Below are 17,825 nucleotides of genomic sequence, written 5' to 3' on the forward strand. Positions count from 1 at the left end.
CTTCGAAACCCCGGGTAGCTTTGCCCATGCGTCTGCATGGATAGCTAGGGGTCGAATACGAAGCGCGCTCCGCTCGCTCAGCGATGGAGAAGCTTCGGTGTGCTGTAACACAAGCGTGTCGCTCGTGACATTTGAGGCATGGGGCGCGCTGATGACAGCGGGCAGATTGCCCGCGCTCGACTCCTCTGCGGTGGTTAACCGCGAGGGGGAGGGCTGGGCGGTTCCCGTGGGAACTGTCATGTCTATGTGTGGATGTGGGCGCGGGACAGCGGGCACATTTATCACACCGAAAGCATCGTTCGCTTGCGTGAAGCGAGTGCACGTTGGTTTCGTTTTTACAGAAACCGTGAGACATGCATAACGTGGTGTTAGTGGGCACTGGGTAGTGGGCACGTTCACCATGTTTGAAGCGCAACCGATCTGAGTCGGTTTTATGTGCGCGAGCCCTGTGTGACAGGCTGTGCTTATGTGTAGGGATGGGCACTGGGCAGTGGGCATTCTTACTACACATGAAACACCATCGGCCGTGGCCGGGACACCAGAAAATGCACTCTTTTGGGGATTTATCTGGGTAGCCGTGAAAACGGCATTTGTGTGCAGGCAAGCGGGTGACAGAACCGACTTGTTGGCTGCAGAAAACACTGGAACAGTCACATTTTCTGGAACTGGACGAGCGAATAGCTTTGGTGTGAGTCCGGCCGCAGTGGGACTGGAACACCGTCGTTTTCCTAGCTGTGCTAGGACGACTTCGGGGCCTCGGGCTTCACCGTGATCCTAGGTCGCGAGCCGCGTCCTGCGGGGCGGCGACCGGATGAGCGGGAGCGCGGTCTCGCGCTTCTGGCCTGGCGGCGCTGTGAAGTGGAGGCAGTGGACGGTGGCTGTGGCTGTGAGCTCTGAGCAGACGGTTTCGCACGGCCTGCTGCAGAGCTGGAGCGCTTCGGGAGGAAGTGCTTCATAGCCTGAGACGCTTTCTGTACCTCTGCGAATCTCTCCGCGAAATCCTTGACGGAGGATCCAAAGAGGCCACTGGCGGAAAGCGGGGCGTCGAGGAACGCGGTGCGTTCAGACTCGGCCATTTCCGAGAGCGTCAGCCAGAGATGTCTCTCAGACACGGTGAGAGAAGCCATAGTCCGTCCAATGGCTTGTGCTGCGGACTTAGTAGCACGAAGAGCGAGGTCCGTGGCACTCCTTAAGTCCGGCACGCAGATCGCGTCAGGTCCTTCCTCATCCAGCTTACGGAGGAGATCGGCCTGGAAGATCTGGAGCGTTGCCATGGTGTGCAACGCTGACGCAGCTTGCCCGGCGGCGGAGAAAGCGCGGTGGAGCAAGCTTGACGTCGTGCGGCAAGCTTTAGAGGGTAGGGCCGGCTTAGCGCGCCGTCCAGCGGAGGGCGGGCATAAGTGGGCCGCTATCGCCTCTTCAACCGGCGGCAGCGAGAGGTATCCTTTGTTCTTGGCATCGTCAACGGCGGAGAATGCCAAAGAAACAGCAGGACGCACTCTAGCAGAATAGGGGGCGCTCCATGACTTGGCGACTTCTTCGTGTAACTCAGGAAGAAAAGGCGCCGGTCTGGACACAGGCGAAGCGCGCTCCCCAGGCAGGAAAAATCCATCCAGCCGGTTGTGAGCGGGCTGCTCAGGCGAAGACCACTCGAGGCCGAGGCTCGCCGCGGCCTGTGCGAGTACTCGCATGAGTTCCGTCTCAATGGAAGCTCTCTTGCCTGACGATGTGCGGGCAGGGGGTGCGGGGTCCTCAGAGCCCGCCCAATCCTCACTGCCTGACGCCAGGATAGAGCAGGAATCATCCTCTCCCAGCAGGGCTTCCTCATCCGCGATATCAACGGAAGCGGCGGCAGACGGCGGCCGCTGTCCGTCAGGAAGCGAAACAGAAGAAGCCGGGGAAGCAAGCGGGCGAACCGGCGAGCTTTGGCGGCTGAGGGAGGGTTCCGGGGCCCGCTGGGCACGGCACTTTTTACGGCGCGACGCCACGGCGGGCGGGGGAGCAGTCTCGGTGAAGACGGCTAGGCGAGTCCTCAGAGTCGCCATTGCCATCAGCTCGCAGTGAGGGCATCCGCCGTCAGCGAGCGCGAGAGCTGCATGTTCCTCACCCAGGCAGGAAACGCAGATCACGTGGCGGTCCCCGTCGCTGAGTGTGGCTCTGCACGAGCCGCAGGAAGGCATCTTTAAAAAGACGCTAGCTCTTTTAGAAATGTGTGTCGCGGCGGCGACACACACACACAGAAATACAGTGTAATTAAAAGAGAAGGATATAAGCGCCGGAAAGCGCAGCAGGAAGGCAGGAAGGCGGCGCGGCCAGCGACTTCAGTGACTCGTCCCGCTGAAGGTGCTCTCTCTCGACGGCGCGGCTTCTAATCCAGCTCCAGCGATGCGTGTGCTTCGCTTGAAGGATGAAAAATCAGATAATAGCTGCCTGCGAGCGATATTTATAGGCCTAGACCACGCCCATTTCGGCGGGACGTGACGCAGCGGGCGCGAAATGCCCTGATTGGGTCTGACGTCACGCCAGGCCTCGCTCGATAGGCTGCTGCAGTTGCCGCAGAGCAGCCAATAGGCGCGCGAGCTGTCTCGCCTATGTCTGCATTGCTGCTGCAACGCGTTTTGCATTATTACAAAATTAAGGATAATTTTTGGCTTCAATATCTCGCGGAAAAGGATTTTCCCCTAGCGTAAGATATCTTACGCAGTACGAGAGACCTCTCGTAAGAGAACTGACAAACATCCGGTTTATTTCTCAACTGTCAACTTATGACATAAACGAGAGAGAAAACTTGCCGAGACGGGCATTTAGACGGGTACAATTTTGTAAAATTTTTAAAAAAGGCTATAAAATAAGTGTATTGTAAAGTCCATATTACTGGTCAAGAAAGAGTTTGGTGAGGAATGTTTGAGTTCATTGATTGGAAGATGCCAATGTTGATATCTTGTTCTGAAAGACGAGATAGCCAGATTATTTTACTCTTAAAAAAAAAAAAAAATGTTTAATGTTGTTGTCTTAGAGAAACAATTGAGATATTAAAAAGATCTCGTTTGTGATTTTTCTTTATGGGTGGGTTAGCTTTAGCCTTTTCCAGAGGTCTAGATGCAACAAACACTGTTCCTTCTCTCCCTCAGGTCCTGCTCCTCTGGAGAGGTCAAGATAGACTGTTCTATTTTCATCGTCTTGATATTCCACAGTCAGATCTCAGAGAGACAGTGAGCACTCTTGGGAGAGTCAAGTGAAGATGTGTTTTCCTCTTAAACAACTTGGTGTTGATATGAAAATGATCTGAATCCTCTTACTTTGAAGAAAAACAACACTAGTTCATTATTCTGGGGTATAAATATTGTTCCATGCCAAAGAAAACTGTATTCCTGCTCTTGATATGTAAATATTTAGAAAGGGGGGGGGGGGGGGGACTGTTTGATTGGATTACCACAAGGGAGGCATCTCAAAAATCTCTATGCTTTTTCATTATGTGCTTCTTGAATTTCCTCGCTCTAAAACATAATAAGAACACTATACTTGGAAAATATACAGGCTCATATTAAAGTTAGAATACATCATTGAAATATGTCATGTGCCTTCACATTCATCTTGAGAGTTGCTGCCTTTTGTGACAATAGTCACGTAGTCATCATTTCTTGACGGTTGGTATTGGATTGGAAGTCGTTTTCCATTGACTGAGGTCTCACTACTTCCCTTTGACGGCCATTTAAAGATAAATGAGAGAGTATTGACACCCCTCATCCTTCCTTCTTGATGGTGACATCATCACTCACACGCTGTCACAGGCCCGTGGGTTATTCGCACACGCTCCCTATGCGCGGTGACACATGCTCTTCGAGCGTTGGTGTTGCATTTACCCATTGAGATATCGCACCTATCTGTCCATCTTCTTAACTGTGAATGATGGCGGTCTAATAATAGATGGAAAGCATGGAAAGAAATTACATTTTCCTATTCTCTGACTTTCTGGTAAGGATGTAAGCCACAGGTCTGGTAGCACTTGTGTCTCTTTTTCTCACCCAATGCTCTGCTGGCCGAAAACGGGAATGAAGGAAATAGAAATAGTCACACTTACTGATTAATTTATGACTTCTAAGTGGGGGTCAAATGAGATGAGGTATTTTCACACACTAGCGTTGGATAAACCTGAGAGATGTTCATGCAAGGCTGTTACAAGATTTTTTCACCTTTTTCCCACTCTTCTGATTTTATTAACACTGGGTTTCAAAACTCGTCTGAAAAGACCAGATTAGGCTAGCGTGCATGTGCATGCTGGGAGGGAACCTGCATCCAAAACGCAATCTATTCTAAGGTGACCCGATTTCTGAAATTAAAATTAGAAAAATAGATTTTATAGTTGAAGAGTCAATATATCAATTACCTATTTTATTATGACTTAAAATGTAATTTGACCATCTTAAAAGCAGTACAGTATGGAAGCTTGTATAAAAATTTAAAAATTATTTAAAATATGAATGTTACATTTTGAGACAAAAAAAACCAAGAATAAGAAAGTGGCACTTGAAATATTTTGTTTATATTTATAATTTATATTATTACACTTTAAAATAGCTTTTTTCTATTTCAGTATATTAAAAAATGTAATTTTATTCCTGTGAAGGCAAAGCTGAATTTTCAGCATCATTACTCTTCAGTGTCACATGATCCTTCAGAAATCATTCTAATAATGCTGATTTGCTGCTCAAAAAACATTTCTTATTATGATCACTGTTGAAAACAGTTGTGCCGGTAAGTATTTTCAGTGGAAACTGTGAAAATAGTTTTCTTAGGTTAATATTTAAAGCTGCAGTCCGTAGTTTTTCCTCTGTCGCCATCTCTGTTTGAAATCGGCAATTGCAGTTATTCGCGGAATTGTCAACTTTACTTGGATTGTGCCTCGGCGGATGAATCCAATGTTTTGAGGAGAATGTGCGGCTGTCAGTCATCGCGCCGGAGTGGATACTGTCATTTGGAATCACAGATTCTACTTTTTGGAAGTATGACTAACATAAGAATTTTCACCGGAAAATGTAATCTGAACAAGTAACATCCACATTTGTTCTGACCAACTCAGGGGGAAAAAAAAGCATTGCAGTAAATTGCGCTGATAAAATCTAACGATCGCTTATCATATCACGTCAAACCATGCAAATTATACTTTCTTCTCAAATTGTTAATGTTAACAACATCAGCATTGCCTGACTACATTTAATGTATATTAGGGCTACCTGTAGTTCAGTACTCCATAACTGTATGAATTAAGCAAACAAGTGTGCTACTGTTACTTAATTGAACCATTGAAATGTCTTACCTGTTCAGCAGAAAAAAAGCCGTCTCTGCGTCCGTTTTGAACCCCCTTCAAAACACGGAGTTCACGCCACCTTTCAAAAGCCCTTCTGATATTTATCCTTGTTTTCGCATGGGCCTGCGGTTGCAGTCTCTTTTTTTTTTTCTTCTTTCTTCTCTTTCTTCTTTCTTCTTCTTCTCAATTTAAGTCTTAAGGGAATCCTTTGAAAGAAAGATCTATAATAAATATTCTTTTTTATTTTTTAAAAGTACTGTATTTTATTTTATTTTTCTAAACTGTTTTAATTATTCTTATTTCTTTTCATTATTTTAATTTCTTCTATGTAAAGCACTTTGAATTGCCATTGTGTATGAAATGTGCTATATAAATAAACTTGCCTTGCCTTGCCTTGCCTTGCCTTCTCTAGCCACTCTGAAGTCTTTTGCATTTTACAACGGGTGAATCCTCAGTTGTCATTGGTGATTGTCGTTTGAACCTTTCTGGATCCGGCATCAAACTGATAAGTTTAATTATATCAAGTGCTGTGAGAAAAGGCTATAAATCTCCACCTCCAACATCATCATACGCAATATAGCCTACTAGCCGAGACTCCTTCTTTATGTGTACAGATGTGACGTAATGACGCAAAGACATGCTTGAATTTCCTGCGGAAATCCACCAGTACCACTGGAATTATATATTTATTTTTACAGGCTTACCGTTTTGAATCGAGCTAAGGCAAGCATATAGTTTTGAACACTGGCTGGTTATGTACTTGCTCAAAAATGTATTTTGGATCATTTTTAACCCCAAAAAAGTTACGGACTGCAGCTTTAATTAACAGCTTATTATAAGAGTATTTATTTGAAAAATATTTTGAAACATTGTAAATGTCTTTACTTTATCTATTGATCAATTGAATGAATTTCTTTAAAAAAAAAAAAAAAACCTTACTGACCCCAAACTTTTGAACGGTATCGTGTATATATAATATTTTAATATAATTATTACACATATTAAATAATAAATAAATAATAGGTGTAAAAAAGCTTCCACAGTGATGTTATTTAGCTGACTACTTTTAGCTACACACACACACTTTTTCTCTCTCTCTCTCTCTCTCTCTCTCTCTCTCTCTCTCTCTCTCTCTCTCTCTCTCTCTCTCTCTCTCTCTCTCTCTCTCACACTCACACTCACACTCTCTCTCTCTCTCTCTCTCTCTCTCTCTCTCTCTCTCTCTCTCTCACACTCACACACACACACACACACACACACACACACACACACACACACACACACACACACACACACACACACACACACACACACACACACACACACACACACACACACACTCACACGCTCGTTTTATAAAACCTCTAACATCTCTGTGGTAGGCCATCAGCAAGTAACCGAACAAAAACACGAATGCTAAACATCCATCATAGTTTCTTTTGAACTGCATTTCGAGACTAAAGGCTGGAGCCTAAATCCTTCCTGAGCTGAGAGGCTGTAACTGCTACCACAAGCTCTCTGTAGAGTCACGGCCCTGAAGCCAAGACGTACCTCCTCATACACACATTAACTCAGCTCTCTCACTGATCTCCAACACCGCAAAATACAGTCAGTCATCAGTAAGTGCACAGTGTGCCCCTTCCAATTACCACAGTGATGACATCATGAGCACATGTGCTCTGCAGCCCAGAGCTGAGTCTGAATTAAAGTTTGGCGCTCCAAAACGGAATACATCACACAAATGCAGAGTATAAGGAAAAGCTGTGGTGTCTCTGGGTGCCGAGATAGTCACTCGTTTCCCTTGAATCACACATTAGTTGAGTCCAGTATGAGGTAAGGCACAATAAACTGCCATGACTCTTATGGAATTGGCCTTTATTGCTCTCTAGATTAGTAAGAAATCCATAAAACCTTACGAGCCTTATATTGTCTCTAATCAGATAATCACAACTTTTTTTTTCTTTTTTCTTTTTTTTTTATTCTCCAGAGGTTACCTTTTTTTAAGCTTTAGAATCTTAATTATGTTCTTGGTAATGTATAAGTTTTGTATCAGATGATTCTCCTAAAACAATACGAATAAATGGGACGATTGTTGGCAGACAGGAGCAAAGAGCTATGAAATTAATTTGGATCACATAACTCTGATAATCTGGTCTTTGAAGAATTGAATGAGAAATGGGTTCGTTGAGTTCATTTTGAAATCTTTAAAGTCTGAGCACAGTGTGTGACTTTGTTTGTTGAGATCTCTTCTGAAGCTCTAGAGGAGACTTATGTGAGATTACTGGGGACATTATCTGAGACAAATGGAGTTTAAATGAATAATTGACCAAACAATTAATGTTCTGTCATAATTTACTCACCCCCTTGTTGTGTAAAACTCACATTACTGTTTTCCTTTAGTGGAACATAAAAGGAGTATGTACTTTATCATTTTTAGAATTTTTTTTGTCTTCTAAATGAATAAATCACCATTCATTTTTATTCATTAAATGTAACACTTTTATCCATTTTTTTTTAAATGTTAAATTTGGCTTCAAGCTTGCGTTCAGATCTCCCTCCATCCAATCAAAAACCAATGGATTTAATCAAGTCATTGTTTTTCTTAAAATACTCCATTTCACTTGACATCCCAATTCAAAAGGAAAATATCTGTTACTACTTCCATTACACGTTAAGAATTCAAAAGCAACATTTTATACTGTACATGGAATCATAGAGAACATTTCCTTTGAAGAGCAATAACCAAATCATATCAAAAGTCTTACATATTTGAGACAACAAGAGAGTGAAGAATGTTCCTTTTAAGCAAAAGTCTGTTTGCACTCCATTCAATCTCATTACTAGCCTGGCTCCGCCCTCCTACGTACTTCCGCTCAATTTTCATTTTCCTTCAGTACTCCGTCTGGGTTTGCGGTATATTCGTGGGTTTTCTCCAGCCAAATTTTTACCGGTCCAATCAGCGAACAGAGGGAGTGGCTGAGAACGATGACGTTGAGGTCATGCGCTAGTTTGAGTTGTAGGGTTATGTCACGACCAATCGTTAGCGATTGGTTATGGCAGATCCAGAGTGGCTCTGGGCAGATCCAATAGTTTTAAACTTCAACAGAGCACCCGCCTTCAAGGAAGTTAACACTTGTCAATGGAGAGTGGCCAGACTCTGTGCAAATGAAATGTACGAGAGTCTGGTAGGACCAGGCTATCTCATTGCTGCCAAACAATTGAAATATGTTTTGTTAGGTATCATCTTGACCTCTACATGCCTTGTCTGTGTGCATGTGTGTTCCTGCATATACTTTCATAAACATGATCAGCTCTCAATGGGGTATGACTCAGTGTCGTCGTCAATAGAGCAACAAATCATTGATGTGTGAAATCTGAAAAGCACACAGTGACTATAGAAAGTCAGCCATGCTGAAACAATGGCACAACAGCCTTTTAGAGAGGGTTAGACAGAAGCAGTGATGTATTAACAAGGTCAATTGCCTTGATATTTGACTTTTGATATGCGGCAGAAAAAGCAAATACGCTGTTTACTGAGAGGGTCCACTGAATGCATGGAGACAGGCAGCGTCTCTTCATGGCTATCTGAGCTTAACCGTCATCCCCTGCAGGCACGTTTACTTCTCGTTTTGTTCTCGCCTCTGTTTTTCAGAGGGATGTAGCCACTATCAAAATGGGGAAGTTTGTGTGTGAGAGGACAGATTATCATCCTTCAAACTAGGATCCTGAGGGTGTTTGACATGAGCTGGAAGTGAAATGTGCGTGTTTGTGACTGTTAGATAGAAGTGGGCTGTTTAAAGCATATCCTGCGGAGAGCATGTGGGGATTTAAACGCTCTGTCCTGTTTGTGGGAATGAATTCAGAAGGTGAAGTTGCCTGGGAGGCAGATTGGTTTGGCAGACTGATTGTCTGTGGAAACTGTATGGATGGGACAAAGAAAACATTAAACGTTTCTTTCAACATCTAATCCTGACTGACAAACTACTTTTAAACCAATTTTGGAAATTATTTAGGGTAGTATTAGATGAATAAATGTATGTATTTAAATGCAGATTCACATATTAATAATGTTACACAGCAGTGGTGGTGATTTTTAATTGACCTCAATGACTTTTTTCGAGTCAGAATTCAGTCAGCGACAATTTCTGCATTATTGTTAATATGTAGCGATGAGTTTGAAGTCGCTGAATCATTCACTCAATGATTTGTAACAGATTCCTGACTGCTAAAGGTTTTAGAGTATTGAATGGATAATTATTTGTGAATATACAAGTCCACAGATAAAGTATTACACATTAGTAAACAATTTGATTCATCTTAGTGATGTGAATCTTTTGATACTAAACCAAAAAGATTTGCTAAGTTTCGTTTGCTGAATTTGTTTAGTGGCCATTTTTGTATGTTGTAATTGTCAAAAGGTAGTGCTGTGTTTCTTTTTAGTTTTTTAGTGGTGATTTTTAATTGACCCCAATGACTTTTTTCGAGTCAAAATTCAGTCAGCGACAATTTCTGCATTATTGTTAATAGGTAGCGATGAGTTTGAAATCACTGAATCATTCACTCAACGATTCCGTAACAGATCAGAGTAAGTTCTAGAAAAGTGAATGGATCATTTATTTTTGGATATAAGTCTACAGATAAAGTATTAAACATTAATAATTATTTTGATTCACTTTAGTGACTTGAATCTTTTGAGGCTGTTTACCAAAAGTATTTGCACATATGTATTTATTGATGTCCCTTTCTGCAGGCCACAATGTTACACCAGTAGGTATAGCTTTAGTTTGTGTTTTCAGCAAGTCATTTGTTCATAAATGAGATGTCTAGTTCAGTGCTGCGAGACTCGTTTAGTAAGTCCAACCAGTGAAATGTTCCATTATGGCCTGCATTTGAATGCTTATTTACCTGTGCTTCAGTCAGTGTAGGCTAAAAATTATAACTTTCGTTTACTTTAAAAGTTTTGCTAAAAATATTTAATTGTTTATGAACCAAACACCGCTATTACAAGTTTACACATTGAATGTCTTCAATGTCACATTTGAAGGTTCCTTTTGTCAAACAATGTGTAGCTATTGGAAAATTAAAACGTTATCTCAGAAATCAGTTCAGGTTCTTATTTGTAATGGAAAGATTTGTTGTTTTTTCTCCATATCCATCATTTAGCCACATTCAGAGCAGTCGTCAGGAGGGTACGGCCGAGAATGTTGTCCAGGGCCCTGTGATTAGGGGGCCCACGGAGTTCCTCTTTGTATAGCTTACTCATTGGCCCTGGGAGAAAGGTAGAATATTCATAAAAATATTATCTTGAGTCCCGTGATTTTTAGTGACGACCCTGGCCGCATTTCTGCTGACTCCACTTTTGATTCTGTTCGGCACAAATACTCTTTGAAACCCACTTGAAACAAAAATCTCTCTGTCCTTCCCCTTCAAACTCTCTCAGGGCTTTCTTTAAGGTGTTGACTTCTGTGAAACATCTGCGAGCAATGTGTTCTTCTTAATTACAGTTGGAGTTCAGCAGCAAAGAGCATCAAGGAAGCATTACCACATCACTCACAGTTCAGCTCTCCAGCATTGCCCTGACCTCCTGAACCTTGACTTCACGTGACCTCTCTTCATACTCTCGGTTTAACTAGCTCAGCGTCTCTCAGTATCAGGTCAAAACCTCACCACTTCCTTTTAAAGCGCTACCCTCTCACTTATACTTGCTCCTGTGGATATTTTCAGATCATTTTCATATTTATGTCCACTTTATCTCAGGTATTCACTCAGTAGCAGTTTTCAGACATGGAAACCTGCTCATGATGATGTAACGGATTCGTGTGAAATGAAAAGGCCACTTCTATGTGTTTCACCATGTCAGATTTATTGGGTTTTGGGTTTCTATCAAATGGCTTAGTCTTGTATGGCAGGTCACAGAAGAGTCACTTGTTCTAATGTGAAACGTTGGGACTCGGTTTTGGCTTTCTGTTTTATTTCCTCGTGAAATTTATACAGGCATCTGAAAACACTTTTTGCTACTTGGAATATAATGTAATGAAGGCCTTCTCCCTATTCCCTAGGTTACTAAACAAAATTACAAACAGCTAAAGCCAGAATTGATTTTGTTATCTGGAGAAAACAAAACAAAAAACTTGCAAATACTTTAGTATTAGCAAGCAGTTTTAGCAGTAGTTTTATTCTCCTGGGTTAATAACATGGCACAGATTTTTGTCTGGATCTCTTAATCTCATAAAATGCTGTAATAAATGCAGCTAGTAATTTAGTTTGAGCTTTTGTCATCTTTAGTATATTTCCACTATTGTTCATTTCTATTTAGTATTTAATAAAATTTTATTTCAGTTTTAGTATTTTTTGTACTTCAATTTAAACTTATTTTATTTCTATTAGTTGCCAAGGCAACATTTCTAATTTACATTGGAAGTTTAAGTTTTTCATCATATTTTATTTCAGCTTTATTTCGATTAACGGAAATGTTTTATTAGTTTTAGTTTACAATATCTACACTGGTGTGGTGTGTCCCAAAACAATGTAATATTTATTAATTTGTTCATATTTGTCATTTGTATTGATCATTTTAAATGCTACTATAAAATAATTATGCAAAAACTTTTAAACAATAATGATTAAGATGTGTACATTCACATGCATTCGAAATATGTTGTTGATACTTGACGGATACACCACATAACATTACAAACATTGAATTTAAACGTTCTGTGTGATTTAAAATACGTGAAAGAATTTTCTTTATTATGGATGCCCTTGGTTGATATTGACCTCCATATCTTTGAGATGCTCAAAGGAAATAGCAGTAATTGTCTATGTCGATGTCAAAGCACTGATGTCAGTTTGCGTGTTGCACTAATGGAGTGGACTTTCTGGGAGAATGACCTCAGCGTTAGGCAGGATTAGGCGGAGTGTGGCATGGTGATTAAGAGATCTTCCTTTAATTGTATTAGTCTGTCAACAGATGTTCCACTCATTATACAAGGAGGACTGGGAGTGCAGCTTAGTAGCTGCCGTTAAGTCTGCTTTATCTACTCCTGAGCAGAACCATTAGTGCTAATAGAGTCATACTGGATGCTTGGTAGTCCTTGCGCCAATTAATACTTGGTGAGCTTTGATAAACATCAGCCTCGTTGGGTTCTGATTGGAATTTAGTCAAGTAGGCCACAAAAAAAGTGACAAAATTCACATATCCACAACTTTTTGAGTGTCCGGAGTTGCTCCTTTGACAAATCCCTTTATCTGCTTTAGAGCACTATGAAATCCAAATAATCTAAAATGGCACAGGAGTAGAATTGTACAGGATGTATTCAGACAAACATCCCTACGCCGTTCCTCGTTCTCAGTTCCCTGTTCCTCCTCTTCGGCACGTCAGGCAGAGGATGTGGAGAGGAGCGAGGGGTGAGGAATGCGAAAGAGAGGAGGAGTGGGAACGAGGGGGCGGTTTAAGCTTCATCAGAAGTTGAGCTGGAAGAGGAAGCCACCAATGTGGGGAAATAAACAGAGTCTGAAGTGGCTTAACCAGGTTTGCTAATCTGAAAATCCCCTTTGTTTAGTGGGATGCTGTTAGGTGTTTAATTGGCCTGTATAAAGCTCTCCAGTCATGTTTTCCATGAGAGAGGCTGTCATGTTTAAAATAAGGTTTGTTGGGGATAATTGAAAACAATCAGATGACTATGGAGTTGAGAAATGTTTGTTGTGCCACCACTCTGGAGTCTGGACTGTGAACAAGCTAAATTTTAGGTATGGGTCAGGTTGACAAGTGTAGTCCAAATTACATTCCAAATTACATTAATTCATATACATATATATATATATATATATATGTATATGTATATGTGTGTATGTGAAAATTGTCATATTTACTCTTTTTTTTGGGGGGGGGGGGGGGGGGGGGGGTGAACTATCCCTTTAATTCTGACAAGCCAATAAAACAAATAAATACACACATAAATACACACATATACACACACATATATATTTATATATATATATATATATATATATATATATATATATACATATACATATACATATACATATATATATATATATATATATATATATATATATATATATACACATACATACACATATACATACACTACACACACACACACACACACACACACACACACACACACACACACACACACACACACACACACACACACACACACACACACACACACACACACACACACACACACACACACACACACACACACACACACACACACACACACACACACACACACACACACACACACACACACACACACATACATACATACATACATACTGTACATACATATATATTCTTTTTTTACATGAAACTCTAGTTTGTGAAGGCAATTCCTATGGGTGTGTGGACAAAGCATGTTAGCATGCTAAAAATGACAGTGTTTCTAATTGACAATAGTTACTTGAGATTTATATGAATTTGCAGGAAAACTAATTTCTGCACATCTGGACTGAGTGGGATTTTTGTCTTTCCTGTATTTATCGTGGTTTGTTTTATTATGTATTTCCATCCTTTATCTCTCAAAGCCTTCAGCGTGGGAACCACATATTACTGATGGCCGAGTGTGGAGGATAGCCGTGTTCTGGTTCTGAATGATACCTTTGGGCTAAAGCGGGAAACTGTGGACATATCTCTCCATCTGCTTCCATGTGACATCAAAGGAAAAGCCTTGGATTCTACGGCCTATATATAAAACCTGCAGGAAGACATGTGTTATTCTGGCTCTCTTCCTGTAACCTAAGGCTGATCTTGAGCACTCTTTTTCTCATTCTCTCTCACTTTGTGTGCTTTATTCTCTCTGGTCTCTGCTGAAGTGGACCATCTAAACTAAAGACTATAGATGCAGTAATTTTTGTGGTCCTTTGGGCCTTTCATGGTATTCAGTCTTGGGATGGTCCTGTGGACTTTTACAGGACATCTTGAGGTTAAAAGGACAGTTCAGCTAAAAATGACATAAAAAAATATGTCGTCATTCATTCACCTTTAAGACATAAATAAAAAATATGGGTTTGGAACAGCATGGGTAAATAATGACACAATTCTCATTTTTAGCTGAAATATTATTTGAATTCTACCTCATCAAACAGAATTTCCATAAATAGTGCAGTTTCTAAATTAACTTCTGCTTCCACCCACAGAGGACCACAGTGTTAATTAGACCTCAGTGTTTGCCATTCTTTAGCGGTATATGAATTCACTTGTTTGCTAATGACCTGGACAAATAGAGGAATATCTCTGACAGGGTGTTAAAGAGTTCCATGCTCGTGACAATTAAAAAAAAAGCGTGTTTTGTGTTTGTGAGAGCACAGGTGATGGATCATCATGTACATGACATTACTAGAGCGTAATTTGGTTGGTTCCAATTAGCTTAGGATGTCATGCTCTAGTGACTAAAGACAGTCCACTTCTCTTGTTTTATTGACACCGTGGCCTTTGCTTTCATCAGTGTTTGTGGGAGCTATTTGGAGATATAGATTGGAACTCACTAGAATGTGGCTTCTAGTGATGCATTGAAAATCCAAGAGGGAAGGTTATGTCATTAGCAGCAAATGGTCAATTTAGTTTTTTTAACTTTGACTTCACATATTTGTGAAGGTCAAAATTCCAAATCAAAATAAGTGCCAATAGCAAGAAAATTATGGCAAATAAATACATACATGCATGCCTACATACATACATACATGCATACATAATGCAGTAATATACATATATAAAAACAGTAATATAACATGTCTTTTCCACAGTTTCAGAAAAGATCTGTGTTTCAGGTACACTATGAAAAGATACCGAAGGCTGGAATCAAAGATCAGACATTTCAATATGATAAAACATTTCTTAACAAATTCCTCCATTACTGAATGTTCTGAGCTATGAGGTCCATATTGTTCTTTTTAGCTTATTATTATTGTATTACCTCACTTGTGCAGGATTTTATTTCTCTTCAGGTTTTTTAGAAGAAAAATCTGATACAAGGTTGAAATATTTTAAGGTTAATTAAATCTTAAAATGTTATATTGAAATGTTCATTGCTGTATATGCACTGAAAATACACTACAGTTCAAAAGTTTGGCTGCATTTATTTGATCAAAAATACAGTACATTTAGTAATATTATTACAATTTAAACTAACATTTTGTAACACTAACACTAGCCGCGTTTCCATTACCCTTCAAATTGCGCAAATTGAAATTGCGAATTGAAAATACGCTTAATGGAAACACGTCAATTTCGCAAAAACTCCCATTTATCGCAAAAAAGTTTTTACGCTCTCATGAGGTGGTTTTTCAGGCAATTCGAAAAATGAATATTTCGCAAAACTGCAATGGAAACAGTTTTTGCGCATTTACAGTCACCTGACTTAGAAGACGCAGTGTGTTTGAAGTCCATGTATAGCTACGCAAATAATAATAATTTTATATTATTTTATTATAACATTTAATAGGCTATATTTAGAAGAGGCTTTTATGCAAAAAAGGAACAAAGCTGAGCGTGGAGCGCGCACTGCATGACACGGAGGCGCGGGCGCAAACACTTGCATTTTCCTATCAACAGTGGAAACAACTTATACTCTATCATTTCTGGTCAGACAGAAAATAATAATACATTATTCTCAACCACTTTTATTTGTGTAAACTCACAATAACAAGAAAATGCTGTGCTTTTGTAAAATAAAAGAAACAATCAGACGCACATGATCTCCGTAAACTGGGGCGCGAGAACTGAAACAAAATATAGCCTGTGTAGGCTAAAGCTTGAAATGTCCACTTTAAAACGAACAAATTCGAATCGAAAGCTAATACCTTCTGATTATGTAGCTAATCCGTATGAAAGTTGCATTTCTCTCTAAAAGCGCATCTGATAACAGCGGAGATGGAGATGTGATTTTAGCCGACACTTAGAAAACAATAGTTTATTAATTATATTAATGGCTCTTCTCATTCAGCACTGCGGGAAATACATCAATTCCAGTTTCTAATTTGGCCTTAGAAAACCAGTAAAATCGACATGTTTTCCATATTAATTTGTGAATATTTTAAATGTTTAATAAAGGGGCAAAAAGTCATAAATAAAGCACAGCAGTTGTGTGTAGCCAGTTCAAATTAAAATTTTGGTGTTCAACTTTTTTTAAGAAGACAACAACCGTTCATTTTTCGTTTTTCAATTAGGGGTTAAAAAAGGAAAAACAAATAGACACAAAAGTTGCCTACATGGATCATTTGGACAGAACACGAGACAGAATTATTTATTAAATTCATAAAAGAAACAATAATTAGCCTATAGGAATACTGGATTCTAAATCTCAAAGAAATGCCACAATCGGAGCAGAAATGAGGGCGAAACACCCAGAAACTCCTTATATGTGTCGTTCGGGGGTCTTTCCCTGCCATTAATGCTTGGATAACACGCCACGTCTCCTTCCATTAATAATAATAATAATGTCTAATGCGGTGGCTGTGATATTATAACCAACGTCCGTTGCCGTGATTTTTGGAATGACTTATCGCGAGAGAAAAAAAGACGTTTTAGTCGCATAACATCGGTTAATGGAAACGCCGTCATTTCGCAATAGTTTTTTATCGATATTTAGATAATAGCGCAAAACATTTGCGCAAATCTGTAATGGAAACGCAACTGTTTTCTATTTTCATATATTTTAAAATGTAATTTATTTCTGATGCAAAGCTGAACTTTCAAAAGCCATTACTTCAGTCTTCATTGTCACATGATCCTTCAGAAATCATTCTAATATGCTGATTTGAGAAACATTCAGCATAGGGGAAAACTATTATGCTGCTTAATATTTTTGTGGAAACCATGATAAATGTTTTTTCAGGATTCTTTGATGAATAGAAAGTTGAAAAGAACAGCATTTATTTGAAATATAAATCGTATAAATGTAACATTATAAATATCTTTACTTTCAGTTTTGATCAAATTAATGTGTCCTTGCTGAATATTATAATTTGTTTCAATCTTATTGAGGCCAAGCTTTCGAACAGTACTATAAGCTTATGAAGTCTATTGGCCACTTCCTTTACAGCAGATTGCATTTTCCTCATAAAACCACATTACCAGCATTACTTAAGCTCTTGGGTTGGAAATTTGTTGACTCCCTGACTTGTATTCACACAATCACAATGTTAATGATGGTCTCCCTCGAGTCCTTAATTGGCCTTCCATACAGCTATCTGCAGCTGTGCTGCTCCTGTGAATGTGAACAGAGACCCGCTCTGGTTCTGCGCAGCCAAACCTCATCGTTAGAGCAGAGCCGTACTTAAACACAGAGGAAACATGTCTGAAATATCCCAGCCCCCTTTCTGTCCCAACCACATACATAGCAAATTTCTAAACCTTTTGAATGTATGGGTTATTATGCAATTTGGGAGTAGTAATTGTGGTAATTATGTAGGGTCTAGAGTTATTTTATCCTGCGCCCGTGAAATGGGAGGGTAAGTCCCCCTTAATTTAAGCACTCCCCGGTGCATT

At 40.1% G+C, this 17,825-nt stretch overlaps 2 protein-coding genes across 6 annotated transcripts in view; one reads left to right on the forward strand and one right to left on the reverse strand.

Moving 5' to 3' along the window:
• nrsn1l (neurensin 1-like) overlaps positions 1-17,825 on the forward strand; it is a 218,430-nt gene that overhangs the window by 50,505 nt on the left and 150,100 nt on the right. The gene's annotated exons all lie outside the window — the stretch shown is intronic.
• On the reverse strand, positions 68-2,653 carry LOC309510322 (uncharacterized protein). Its single transcript, XM_082185057.1, has 2 exons — positions 1,969-2,653; positions 68-1,923 (listed from the first exon to the last, which is right to left on the reverse strand). The coding sequence occupies exons 1-2, from the start codon at positions 2,178-2,180 to the stop codon at positions 738-740; spliced, it is 1,398 nt and encodes a 465-aa protein (XP_082041183.1). The 5' UTR covers positions 2,181-2,653; the 3' UTR covers positions 68-737.

This window comes from Leuciscus leuciscus, assembly GCF_965113295.1.
Source record: "Leuciscus leuciscus genome assembly, chromosome: 12".
In the NCBI taxonomy this organism is placed as follows: domain Eukaryota; kingdom Metazoa; phylum Chordata; class Actinopteri; order Cypriniformes; family Leuciscidae; genus Leuciscus; species Leuciscus leuciscus.

What these genes read in the sequence shown, in the direction of transcription:
- LOC309510322 (XM_082185057.1), bottom strand. Translation starts at nt 2,180, where the DNA reads ATGCCTTCCTGCGGCTCGTGCAGAGCCACACTCAGCGACGGGGACCGC. An exon ending in GTGGCGTCGCGCCGTAAAAA is followed by an intron (nt 1,924 to 1,968) that starts GTGCCGTGCCCA and finishes CAGCCGCCAAAG; the next exon opens with CTCGCCGGTTCGCCCGCTTG.